Source organism: Thamnophis elegans, chromosome 3 (assembly GCF_009769535.1).
Source record: "Thamnophis elegans isolate rThaEle1 chromosome 3, rThaEle1.pri, whole genome shotgun sequence".
NCBI lineage: Eukaryota > Metazoa > Chordata > Lepidosauria > Squamata > Colubridae > Thamnophis > Thamnophis elegans.
The window spans coordinates 54,339,405-54,353,207 of NC_045543.1; the positions used below are offsets into that span (position 1 = coordinate 54,339,405).

General features: G+C 38.7%; 1 protein-coding gene across 3 annotated transcripts; it reads right to left on the reverse strand.

Annotated features, from left to right (window-relative positions):
• Nucleotides 1-3,915: 3,915 nt before the first annotated feature.
• KLF4 (Kruppel like factor 4) lies at nt 3,916-11,339 on the reverse strand. 3 transcript variants are annotated; one of them, XM_032212469.1, is made up of 5 exons: nt 10,771-11,339; nt 10,434-10,557; nt 7,372-8,293; nt 7,114-7,278; nt 3,916-4,419 (listed from the first exon to the last, which is right to left on the reverse strand). In XM_032212469.1, exons 1-5 carry the CDS (start codon nt 10,773-10,775, stop codon nt 4,244-4,246), a joined length of 1,392 nt encoding a protein of 463 aa, XP_032068360.1. In that variant the 5' UTR covers nt 10,776-11,339; the 3' UTR covers nt 3,916-4,243. The 3 variants fall into 3 exon arrangements, with proteins under 3 accessions (XP_032068360.1, XP_032068359.1, XP_032068358.1); XM_032212468.1 differs by having other exon boundaries at nt 7,114-8,290; XM_032212467.1 differs by having other exon boundaries at nt 7,114-8,293.
• Between the last annotated feature and the right edge of the window lie 2,464 nt (nt 11,340-13,803).

A 13,803-nucleotide genomic window follows, 5' to 3' on the forward strand; every position in this document is an offset into this window, starting at 1 on the left:
AGAATTCGCCTCCTATGCATCATAGGGTAATTTTGTCAACAGGAAACTTCAGATTCAGAAAGGAGGAGAAAAACATTTGTTGTTAAGGTCTCTTTCCCTATCAATCTCCTTTCAGAATCTGACTGAAGTAATTCAGCAGTAAGCTTTGTGCACGAACTAAATGTTATTTCAAAATCTCTAAGTAAGGGAAGCAGAATGTTTCCGCAGCATAGAACACTACTGTTTTTTATTCTGTATCAAAATACTGTCAGCTCCCCAACTCCTGCACGCAACCAGTATGCTATAAATTGGAGCAAGTGTTCATGATGTATTGTTGCTCTATTGATTTTTTTTTTAGGTCCGGGAACCACAGCATATAATGGAACAGGTGGCCAATGCAGCAAGTTATTTTTAGCTACACCTGCCTTTTAAATTACAATTGCTGATGTTGATATTTTGTTCTCATGCCTGGAGACCACCAAAAGAACAAGGGCTCAAAATGAAGGAAAGCTGTCTTACATGCATTAAGGAGTGTTATCTGGCACTCACCCTGAACAATGGGTGAAATAAAAAAAATTAAAGGCACAGCAAAGGATTTAAAACAGAGAACTTAGAATGGTGTTTCATTTTTATCAAAGTCCTACACTGAGTAAGATATAGCTTTTGGCAATGGAAAAAAAGAAGCAAAAATATTTTTAAGCTTGGGAAAAATTTCAATAAAAATGCTACCTTTGTATAAACGTACACATAGGACATCACAGCTAGATAACATACATATTGTTTATATTAATAACCAGCTGTTGTTGAATTAGAAAAAAATCTTAATGAAAATTGCTTTAATGTCATAAGCAAGAATGCACTTGCAATTAACAGCATGAAACAAATATATCAGCATTTTACCCGACAATGCATTTGAACTGTTTTCCCCATCCAGATGAATTTTAAAAGACCACACATATACTTTACAGTATACTGTTCTGTAAAATTAAATTGGTTGCTGTATTATATACATTCTCTTTAAGTGAAGATGTTGCAGATTAGATACTTTTATACATAAATTCTAAGGGGCAAATCTTTAGACAGCAGCATTGGGAGCCTGCATAGGCAGAAATGGGGATCAGATTTCAAAGTCTTGCTAAAAATGCTGCAATTCTGTAGACTCTTATTTAGAAGTAACCGTCACTGAACACAGTGAGATTTCTCAAGCTGTTGAATCAAGAGGTAAATATTTATGGATTTTTGTCTCATTAATTAGGCTACTTTATGGAACTATAATGAAAAAATCAGAAGTTCTGGGCAGAGGAAATAGAGATATGTTGTATATCACAAGGTACAAACCGTACCAAGGAGTATCATCAAAATCTGGGAAGCTCTTAAATAAGATGCCCTCTAAGGAGTCACTTTTTAACTTGGGACCTAGTGTCTTCCTTCTTCTCCCTCCAACCCTAAACTGCATAATTAAGAAGAAGAGGACCCAAAAGAAGAACGAAATATTTCAACCTTTGAAGATTGAACAGGAAAAAGAAGGAACATGAGAACATTTAGTAATAGTCTTCAAGAAATTTTGCAATGCAGATGTCAAACATAAGATCAGATTAATAAAACTAGGCTTATGGTCAACTAGAGAAATGGTTGTGAGATTATATTCCTTGAGTACTGAATGTGGACTGGAAGGGGAACAATAGGGTATTAACTGCCGAAAGAAAAACACTTTTAGTCACTGAATAAATTATCGATAACTCTGACAAGTTAAAAAACTCTATATGCAACAGCAATTCAAACATGTTTTCATTTTTTTTGTCTTCCATTTTCTCAAAATTTATGCTTGAATTTGTTTTAGTGATATCTATGCACAATGATTGGGGTCACATTAACATGCAAATTTAGTTCACAAATTCAAACTCTATGGAGGAAGAGCAGGTTACAGAAGTAGAAATTAAAATGTATACTGTTCAAAAAGTACACACATCCTTAAGTAAACTTTAATTTCATATGCTTCTTGCAAAAACTGATCATTCCATTTGAAAAATATAAACCAAATGCTTTCCCTACAAATTTCATGAAAGGTAAGTCTTCAATTCTATAAAACTATGATTTAGAAAGAGGGGTATTTTCAAAAAACAAAGACACATTTAAGAAGGTACTATGAATTTTGGTAATTGGATTCAAATAAAAGTTAAATGTCAAACAGTAATAATATTCCCAAAGAATGCTTCAAATGATAACTTACACGAAGTTTTGCTTTAACAGCATTCGGGAAACACGATCTGAACTTCAATAAAAAGGAACCCTCACTTATATGTACAGGTATTTGCAGTTTTCAGCTAAAACGCTAGTCTTTAACTTATTTAAAGAGATTTGAAGTTTTATAGCAACACATTCTACCTCCGAGTCTTGAAAATATCATAAAAACAATTAATTTGACAAAATTTCCTTTTGAAGATAATGTAACACTAGATCTAAGAGATATAGACTCAACTTAAATATAGATATACTTTGCAGATGACCAGAATGCCTAATAAAATATGTTTAAATAATAAATATATCAAACTCTTAGAATGTTTGGACTATCTCTGTTAGTTTTTCTCCCTAAATTACTACATAGTATTACAATATTATTTAACCACATAATAGTTAAGGTACACTGCAACATGGCTTCTTTGCTCCACAAAATCCTGGTAAGTATGTTTAGGATTACAGCCGAGAATAATTTATTTTGGGGATAAGCTAAACTGTATTTGATCGGCTTACACCAGAGTAAAGATGACTAGAAGCAGTGCAAAACTTTTTAAAATATGGAGCCATCACAGCTCTTGAACATTATGCCTAAATATAAACTATCCATTCAGCTTTTCATTGTATCATATTAAAACGATTTAGAAAAAGCATAAAAATCCACTCAGATAAAATAGGTTTATTTAAAAGTTACTTTCAGCAAAATGAATATGCAAAATACAAACTCTGTCAAAATGTTCATTTCACTTCATAGTTTACAAAATATACAAAATAGAAGTCTCCTTAAATTTATATTACATATTTAATATGTAAAGACCTATATAGAAAAAAAATTGTTCTGCTTAAGGCATTTTTGTGAATAAACCATTGTACAAATTATTGCACATTGAAACCACAGTGCATTACAGACTGTCTGCATAGAAAATTAAACACAAATAAACCAGGTTTATTAACCTGACTTAGGTCATCATTAATTGTAGATCGGAAGACAAATGTATTTCCTTGTCAAATATGCAGCAGTTTGAGAACTTTGGCTTCCTTTTTTGGTACCTTAAGAACCAAATGTCATTCAGCACCATGAAAATAGACTTTTAACCACAACTCTAAACCTGAATTTCTTCTTCTTCCCCATTTGACATAGTTTAGTAAAAGAAATTGCAGGATTATATCATGTTTACAATATTGCATTGAAAAGAAATTTTAAGGGAATTTAGGGTAAAGACAGGCATGACATTCAAAGAGTAATCATAGTGGATTTATCACTATTGCCACAATATGAGCCAGGCTAGCTCAATGTTTTGGAAGTAACATGTCTTTTATAAAATCAAATGGTGCTTCTGGGATCAAGCTTGTATTTCTCAACTTCCTTAAGGCATGCTGCTTTTAGATTCCATTTAAATACGATATGTACATTTGCTTTCTCCCCAAAACAATACACCTTTTAAAATTGTTACAAAAATGCTTTGGAAACTTAGTTTTCTCTCTTCCAAGGAAAAAAGTAAAGCTTTTGGCCTGATTGAGGTAAAGAACCTTCAAAAGCAGAGTTACTGTTCTACTAGTGTAATATCTGTCTTTACCACTTGGTTCCCTACGTAATTTCCTATCCATCCATCCATCCAATCATTCAGCCATCCATCCATCCATCCATCCATCCATCCATCCATCCATCCATCCATCCCTCCCTCCCTCCCCCCCCTCAACATTTGTGTTAACCCTGATATCCTTGACTTCCAGTCAGTCCTTGGCATTCTGTAGTCCAGAAAGATTCAAGTCAGATTTTTTTTAAAAAAATGGAATGATGATTTTAAATCCAGTCATTGTTCCCTTTGTTTATTAAAAAAATCCACATTTGTTTAAAATTGTTCATTCCTTTTGACCCCCCCCCCTTTTTTGTGTGTGTGGAAGACTTCACTGGGGTTTTCTGTAGTGCTTTAAAAGTGGAGTCCTTCCCTCATGTGGAAGACAGTCCTTGTGCTGTCAAATACTGAATCTTCTCCAGGCTGTAAAGGTAAAGTTCCTTGTGTCCTTCTCAAAAATGTCTTTTCATGTGTAAGGCGAGGTGGTCAGATCTGGAAAATGCTCTGTCACACCTCTGGCACTGGAAAGGGCGGTGGCCTGTATGTTTTCTGTAGTGACGTGTAAGTTCATCGGAGCGGGCAAATTTCCAGCCACAGCCTTCCCAGTCACAGTGATAGGGCTTCTCACCTTCAGAAATAAAGAATCACATCAATTACTTCTGCATTTGGGGCAAACATTGGAACAAGTAACAATGAATGGACCACAAAATAAATACAAGTCCATTATCGTTAACAAATTCTCCAATGATTAGAGACACCTGTTACTATCCTTGCGGATTCAAGAAAACGTGGATACGTGTATTCTACTGGCTGAGCAAAATTGTCTCATATGAACTGTTGCCTACTTCTTTCCCCAGAATTCTGAAAAGTAGTTTAATTACATACATGTTTTCCTATAATGCATATATACATTTAGCTCACAGTCCTTTCTGTTCACTAGGTTTGGAAAAATTAAAAAGAAGCTGTAATAATTATGTGATTGGAAACAGCCGAATAAAAGAAACTGAAAGGAAATAGGGTACTAAACCTGTAACTATGGGTAATGAGAATTGCTTTTGGGCATCCAAGTAGGCACATGTTACTTTTTTTTCTTTTTCATTATTTTAGGGCATTTCCACTTTCAAAAGATTACACTAAGATAATATTCATGATTGGACAGGACTTATTTAAAAATCAGTGCGTGCTATAGGTAACAATGATTCAACTTTATCACCAATTATTGCAAAATATTATCTGTCAGCAGCCTCTATGTACTCAGAAATCAGGACATATATAGAAACATAAAAAGACAATAAACAATTTTACTGATTGTGTGGCAATATGACCTATGCACTCCTTTTCTTAAATTCTTTTCTGACTGCTTCTGGATTAAAGTAGTATGGAAGGAGTACAGTACTCCTATCATCTTTCAGATATAGAGAAAACCAACAAAAAAAAATAGCACTAAGAAATATCTTAGTGAAGTTTTCATGTTTAACTATATGCTGCTGCTTTCATGAAAGTTTCAACCTATCAACCTTGTTAAATTTCTTTTAAAGTTCATTCTCCTAAGCCATCTGGAGAACAGAAAGAGTTTAATTCCATGTCTGAACTGCGCACTTATACTACTGCTACCACAAATGGGCTGATAATCTCCACCATTCTTATACAGAGGAAATGTCACTGAAATCAATGAAAATCAGTGTTTCAAATTAGGATGTTATCTTGCTTATCTTTTTTTTTTTATAAGGCAGCCCAAATTATTTAACTGGAGATAAATCCTTTCGAATAACTTAGAAAATATTGGGGTGGGTTGGTAGGTAGAGTTCATGTTCCTGCACTTTTAATACACAGTTAATCAGAAATCACATGCACATTGCCATTTTAAATATATTGACTTAAAATTAAGCTCCTTTGGAAACTAAGATACTTTCTTCCAAGGCAACATGGTGTATGTGAAGTAAACTGACAATTTTTAAAATAATATTTCATAACTTATGCGACATATAAATCTTAGCAGCAAAAACCAATTAAATTGGTTATTTTTGTCACTTTATGCAGGTGGCTGGAAAATCCAGAATTACAGATTTTCCAGAGCTAAGAGGACTGTTGACTGGCAGTTGTTTTTATGCACTGGGAAAAAAAAAAGAAAAGAACTGTCAATTCTTTGTGGGAGAGCAGTCTGGTTTAAATAAATTCAAAACAACTCCAATATAAAACTTGATTTCCTGGATCGTAGTCAGTAAACTAAGATTGGGTGATTTATAGAAAATGAGAATGAACAGGAATCATAAACCCAAAACAAGAGCAAGAAAATAAACAAATTGTGGTTAATTTCAGCATCCATTTCCCTGAAGAAACATGTCAATAATGTTATCAGGATAAACATGCTTAATTCAGTTTGGGTTTCTAGCTACCTTGTAATTAACCAGCCACATGGCCATAGCCAGGCAAGCAGTGCTCAAGCATCTATCTGCAAAACAATTCCTCTGCTAGGAGTGAGTCATTTTGAGCCATTTTAACCAATACCTTCAATCTGAAAGCAAATCCATAATTGTAATGGGCTTTTGACAGTTAAACTCCTATGTTAATGGACAATACTACAACCCACTATTTAATACAGTTGTGAAATGGTGCTATTCTAACTCCTTGTGTTAATAACAGAGTTGTGTTCTAATCCACACAAACTAAACACTAGCAATTTTTTCCCCTCAGGGATAGATGTGGTTTGAGAGCAAAACATGGCTCCTTAGCGCGTGCCTGTTATCCATTGAGCAGGATCTTTAAGTTTCTATCAAAATCCCACTGAACACCCTCCCCCTCCCAAAAAAAACACACAAAAAAACCCTAGTTAGGCAATTCTGGGGAAAGGACAAAAGGGTTCACTCATATATGCCATGGATCATGCTGCACCTCTCAAATAATTCCCAGGACTTTTTGCTGGAGTTTTAGGAGTTAAAATTGCAGTTCTAAGCACACTCAGAGATACCTCTTAGAAAACATTCATAGGATGATCGCTAAATAGTAGTTAAAAGTGTGAAAGTGGTGTACAATCTTTCTTTTTCCACCCACTATTATCTCTCATCAGACAGGTTCCACTGGCTCTAAAAACTACAATGTGGACTTGACAAAGGGATAATGGCTGGGTCCATTTCTCTACACTTTGCACGCTGAAAAATATGTGATCTAAAACATCTGGCCAAGTGGCAGATGAAGTCTAAATCTGTTTAAGCAATAAAGGTGACTAACTAATCTCAATTGCCTTTCAGTAGAATGCTGAATTGTCTACATCAGAACAGTCTTCTCGTACTATTGAAGCAAAGCACTATTAAATCGCCCTTACCTGTATGGGTCCGAAGATGTGCTTTGAGGTGAGAGCTCTTTGTGTATGTTTTACCACAGCCTGCGTATTCACAGGTGTGTGTGGCAGTCCTTTTCCTGGGCCATGACCTCCGTCCTCTCTTGGGCTTGGTCTCTTCAGAGAGGCAGCTCCCCGAAGGCATCAGCTCTAGAGGTGAAGAGGGCGGAGTCAGCACCATCCCTTGTACCAAACGAGGCATATTTAAAGGCTCTCCAAAAACATTTAGATAGTAAGACTGACCTTGATACTGAAGGGCGTTGGGTGGCAGCTGCTCTGGAAGAAAAGGAGGGTAGGCCGGGCCAGGATGGTAGCCTGGAGGAAGTGGAAGAGTTGAATGACTTAAGCCCTGGGGGGAAGGGTGGCAGTCTCTAGGAGACATCATCTCCTCTGGAGTTAAGGGAGGATTAGTCCTACTAGGTAACGGCCGACCCAAAGAGAAGTCATGCGGCTGGGCCCTTGGACTATTCCCATGGGATTGGCCCATGGTGCACGAAGGGGCTGCCTCTTGCTTGATTTTGGGGCACATTCTTGGCACATGGTTGTACACTGAAGGGGGCACAGGTCCATCTGTGCAGGGGGAAGCTGCAGAAGCAACACTGTTTTTGATGTGGTTATTGCATTCTCCCATGTTCACCGTAGCCTTCAACACAAATTTCCCATGAAGGCTGCTTAGTGGAAGAGGTGGAGGAGGAGGTGGCTGCTGGGTCTGCTGCTGTTGCATATAAACAGGGTCCAGATCTGGCCTCATCAGTTCAGCTACAAATCCACCCGAAGGGGATACGTCATTTATATCAGCCAGGTTGAAAGGGGCAGCTGGAACATGTTCTCTAGTGTACATTATACCTCCAGGGTGATCTTCCCTTTGCAGCTGGTAGGAAAAATCACAGGTGGTCAGAGGAGGACAGGTGCTACTTGTGACAGAGGGTGAAGAACCAGGAGCACTCACAACGGCAGCAGCAGCTGTGGGCTGCTCCTGGGGCATCAGGGAATTCGACAAAATGAAATCAAAGTCCAGAAGTTCATTCAACTCCTCCGTCTCCCGCCTTGACATAGTCCCACTGTTGCCGTTTGTGGTGTTTTCCAGCTCAGAAGAGAAGTCAAAATGCCGTCCTGTCAGTACAGGGGGGATCCGCTTGAGGTGAGAAAGCTCCTCCCTCCACTTCTGTGTGAAGAAGATAAAAATGTAGCATTAATGGAAAGTCTCCTTTTGTTTGCTGGCAAAATCAACTAAGATGTCAAGTAGACTTTTTAAGTCAAGAAAAGCACAAAAAAACCCAGGTACTAGATATTAATAGACATACAGCAAAAAAAATCCTTAAATGCTTAAAATATGACTCTTTGGATCGTATAATTGAGTTGGCAACTCTACCATATTGCCACTGGGTTAGTAGTCATTTTTTTTAACAAAAAAACCTCCTCTGTATACATTTGAAACAGTGGTTGTATAGCTTAAAGAAATCTACTGCTGAAAAGTGGAGCTATGAAATTAAATATACAATATTGAGGGGGTATCTTTGAGAAAAACTGACTTAAATAACCTGATTACAAAAGTATATGCTAGGAATTTTCTCTCAAAAATCTGCTACATGAGTTTTTAGGGCCAGGTGTAAAATATTTCCAAACTATCACACGCTGACACACAACTGCTCATTTTTCCTTCTCCATTTTGTGCTATGTGATTTTTAGGGGGACATAAAATAGCCCTAGTTTATGAGCTTATGCCAGAATTTTAACTGTCAAGTCTGAAACTACAAGGCTTAACTAACTCATTTTAAAGCCATAATTATTAGTGTTTAGCATGAGCAGCATTCTGCTCAAAAGTCACAAGATAAAAATAAAGGCATTACTTTGCAATCCTATCATTAGCTTATACTTATTATACTGTGTCTGTATATAGGTTATATGTACATTTCCAGTACTTTTATCTATGTATTAAAGCTTTCTTCCAGACCCAGTAAATGTGATAAATATACATGACAGAACCCCCCCCCCCCCCAAAAAAAAAGCGGTTTTGGTGTAGTCACAGATTTAGGAAAATACAAATAAACTGATTTTGCAATAACTGCACATGCCACATTAATGCATTAGATTACACTCATTAATAATTAGGCACATGTAGGCGTTTTCTGAGGTTTCATGCATTATACAATAGCAGCTAGAGAAGCAAGGCATCAGCCTGAAACGATACAAAGAAAAGCTAACCTAGGCACATGAGTAGGTGTATATATTTCCAGAGGCTGCCAATGTATTAAACATCTCCATCCACACCCATGATTTTGGTTTGTGATACGCCACATACTTCAGTTTCTTATTTAATTCATTGTATTCCTTCATGGTATATTTTCCTATCCATGGGTGTTTCCTCTCACTTCACACAAAATGCTGATGTTTAAACTCAAAGCAAAATCTATGCCTACACAAATGGTAAAGACGTTTTTGGCACAATCCAAGAATTGAGGGAAAAGAAACAAACAAACAAACAAAAACCACTGCTACATTTAAACGGCACACTGAACTACAACTAGCAAACCACATTTTAGCCAAATGGATTGCCAAACCCAGCCCAGGAGTTTAGCTGATGGTTCCTTGTGCTGGGCAAACTCAGAAAGTCTGAATGAGTACATCATGATTAAGTTAGCCATGGTGAATTTGGGGCTAGTGTGCACCCAATGTGGATTTGTGTGTTATGTTTTTAGTAAGACAGTTAATATCTGGATTACCCGGGAGAGAAATCTCATATTCTCATAGATGAGTGTACCTATAAAACTATACCACGAAAGTTAGAATGACTTCCTTTACTTTTTTTTAAAGCCTGCTTCCTGTTTTATAGTAGGCATAGCTGCACCAGGGAAGAACTTTTGTTTTATTTCTGGAAATCTGATTAGAATTCTGGTCAGAATCCAATTGCTTTCCAGATTCTAGGAGAACATGTTTCTTTGGCTCCATTTTTTGTCATTTGAGCCTTTAAAAAAAAGCAATCCCCCCCCCACAACTGTTCATCAACACCCAACTGCTTTAAAAATAATAATAATAATAATTTAAAAAGCCTCCCTAATTGGAGAGCTTTTTTCCAGCAAAGCGAGGGGAGGATTTGCCGCGTTATACAGTACTTTCTCAGGGTGGCACAAGAAGGTAACTCTACACCTGTTCAAGCCCATTCTCATGCATATATATATATATAACATCGCTTGAAGGAATATATATATATATATGCTCCTTCGAGCGAAGTTGGGGCTAAAATTCTTTCCACACGCTGCAGAATTATTCCTCCGTTACACCCAGCCACCCCGGCGAATACTCACGTTGTGGCCACCTGCTTGTCTCAAGGCTTTTTCCCTGCCGGCCGTGGCCGCCGTGGCGAAGGTGGAGATGGAAGGGAGGAGGGTGCCGCTGAGTGCCATGTCAAACTCGCCGGGGGGCGGCTGCCTGCAAAAACGTCAAAGGGAGAGTAAAGCGACCGACGGAGGGACGGCTGCATCTAAGAAGGAGGGAGCGAGGGAAGGAAGAAGGGAGGGAAGGAGGAAGAGCAGCTCCGCCGTTGGATACTGCACACTGAAACTTTTTAATTCCAAGTTCGGGTCGAGGCAAGGAAAAAAAATAAAAGGAATAGACAAAAAGGGGGGGAGGAATGCCACCCACCTCATTAACGTGTCAAAAGCCGCTGCGTGATCGGAAGGCACAGAAAACGGCTAGCTAGTTTAACCTAGTTGTGGATAAATATAGATATAGATATACACACACATATATGTATATACACACGCCGTATATTGCAAGTGAAATAGTCACGTTGAAAGCAACAACAAAAAGTCCTTTGGAGGAAAGGCTGCGGAAATGTCTTGCAGCGAGCGGCTCCTACGAGGAAGAGGAGGAGAAACCCCGCCAGGGAGTAGCAGCAGCAGCAGCAGCAGCAGCAGCCGAAGCCGCTTCGCAAATCGGCGTCAGCGTCAGCGGCAACACCAACAGCTGGAATTCCTGGGGATTCCCTGCTCGCGCCTCTGCCATGAGGGGACTTCTGGAGTTTCCCGCAGCCGCCGCGTGTCCCTGGCTGGCTAACTGGACGGGAGGGGCTGGAGCTTTCTCTCACGCGCGCTCTCTCTTTTTCTTTTTTTCTCCCTCGCCTCTCGCAAGCGCGCTCCGGCTTTTTTTTTTTTTTCCTTCTCCTCCTCCTTTCTCTCCTCCCCACTACTTTTCGGCGGAGAAAGGATACCCGCGCGGCCTGAACTGTCAAGCCGCGCGCCCGCCGTTGCCTTACTTATAAACTCCAAGCTAGCCCCGCCCCGCCCCACCCTCGCCTCGGAGCCCCGCCCATTTGCGGGGGCTAGGGAAGGTCGCCCTGGCGACGGGAAACAACAAACTTTACTCTCTCCAGCACGTGGGGAGGGGAAAGAGGAAGGAGGGGAGGGAGGGAGGGAGGGAGAGAGAGAGAGAGAGAGAGAGAGACGCACACACACATACTCTCCCACACACAGATACACACACAGAGAAAAAACAAGGGTTGGGCCGTGACGTCAGCGGAGCAGCTGGCTGGCAGCTCGCGCGCGCCGCTGATGCTGGCGAGGAGGGGCCCACGAGGCCCTCGCCGGCCTTCGACGTCCCCCCCTCCCTTTTTTCTCCTTTCTCCCGCCGGGCAGCGCTCACACCTGCCCAAAGCCACGAGAAAGGGAAAGCTGAGCCGGACGCTTCTGAGTTGGGGATATCCTAAGGGTTGGCCGTGAGGGTGGCTCATCTTCGAGGAAGCCGACCGGGCAAACGTCCGGCTTGTAATGCAATCCCATTAGGATTGTTACTTTTGATATTAGGAGAGTCCGATTCCGAAGAAGCGCTCCACTCCATGCAAGAGAGGTCTTTACTTGATACATTCTCGAGAGGAGGGAAACTTATTTTTGAGGCAGATCCCCCTCCCCCGCAAGGACATAACCCTATAAAGATAAAAAAAACCTACCTCTGAACAGGATTGCAAACCAAAAATATGGGGTTAACCTACTGCAAAATTGTGCCCTGTGAGGTGTCTTCCCGTCCCATCCCCCAGAATAATTTGATATACTGACCAATCTTCAATCTTTAAGGGCTGACCCACCCTGGACTAGTATCAAGCCTGCCTGCACAACTCCAGAGCTAATTAGGTTCAAACTAAAGTCACTGATAAAAAAAGCTTATGCTGCATTTGACCATGCTAATGGAAATTGTAATAGAATTTCTCACAATTCGAGCAATTTCAAAAGAGGGAACTTTTTCTTCATTTTGTTTTTTTTTTTAAAAAAAGAATACTGGAAAGGTTACAGAAAATAACTCCAGTTTTATGGCTGCCATCTGAATTTAGGTGAGTCAGAGTCTTCTTAATTGGCAGCAAAGTCTAGTGGAGATAAAATTCTTGCAAGTGTCAATATCCACCAAGACTCAGTTTTTGTTAATGATTTTATGACAAAAAAAGTAAAAAAAAATGTATTTTATTAAAAACATTTCTAGCCCACCCACTGTAATCCAAAATATTCTGAAGAAGATTGAGAGAGTAGGAATTGATTAAAAATGAGGGAAGGGAAGTAAAAATTATATTTGAGTGAGGGAATTTGTGTGCAGAAGTTACAACAGCTTTAAGATCATTCATCTGTGTCACAAGTTTTGATGTGTCACTTGGTTCTACTGTCCTTGCTTTAGCTGTTGAAAGGAAGAAGGAACATTTTGTCTTCTCCATTTGACAGTCCATTATTTTATGAGAAAAGTCTGCTTTTTAAATTGACTTCCAAATCTTCCAAAAATACATTTAAATGGAATATGCTGTTCTTTTTGTCTTTGTCAAGATTCTTTTTTATTTTGCAATTGCTGAGATGTGAAAAATAACTGTGACACTAACCAGAACAAATTATTTATGTGTGCATGCGTGCACGCATGCACATGTGTGTATAACTGTACTTGACTATACTTACCTATAACTTGATACCTATGTCTAGGGATGCTTGTGAGGAATAAAGTTGCTTCCCAATCACATAATTGGGCACATCACATGTCTTTTCAATTTAATGGAGTTTTATTTCAAAGTTCAACTCAGTTCAAGGCCTCACTAATTTAGGTCTTTTGAGAGTGTAAATTCTATACAACGAAGTGCAATTATTTACATCATATTTAAGAAAATGAGGGTTTTCTGCCCTGCATGTGCATCTCGTAGATATATCTTCATGTACACCTGTACACTTACATTAAAATTTAGACATATCAATATTTTTGTTGCTCTTTATTGTTCTGTTTTCTCATATGAGTAGGAAAGAGGTTTGAATTGAGCAATATCAGTATTACTCATTATACAGAAGAACCGGCTAGTAATGTGATACCCACTATTTGAGATTGTACAAATAATTTTACTCAGATAAAATAGACCGAATCAGTGTTTCTCTCAAAATCTCTGTTTATGGAAGTTTTTACTTTTTCCTGTGGTACCTAACCAGAGAAATATACAGAGAAAATATAGGGAAAGAGTTAGAAAAAGAATGGATAAGATTAAGCTGTAAAAAACATTTGAAAAACAACTGCCAAATTTAATCTTTACCATCATATTGTAAGTAGAAGGTTAGAAATCATGATGATAAACTGGAAACAACTTTCAGAAAAGGATTCTCATTTGAAGACCTTTTCATTAAAAATATGTATCGAGGATTATTTATTATTTCTAAATTTTCC

Bases quoted from the DNA above. Each gene is read 5' to 3' on its own strand.
- KLF4 (XM_032212467.1), bottom strand. The intron at 8,294-10,433 runs GTGAGTATTCGC...TTCTTCACACAG, and splicing joins GACAAGCAGGTGGCCACAAC to AAGTGGAGGGAGGAGCTTTC. The intron at 4,420-7,113 runs GTAAGGGCGATT...TTATTTCTGAAG, and splicing joins ACATCTTCGGACCCATACAG to GTGAGAAGCCCTATCACTGT.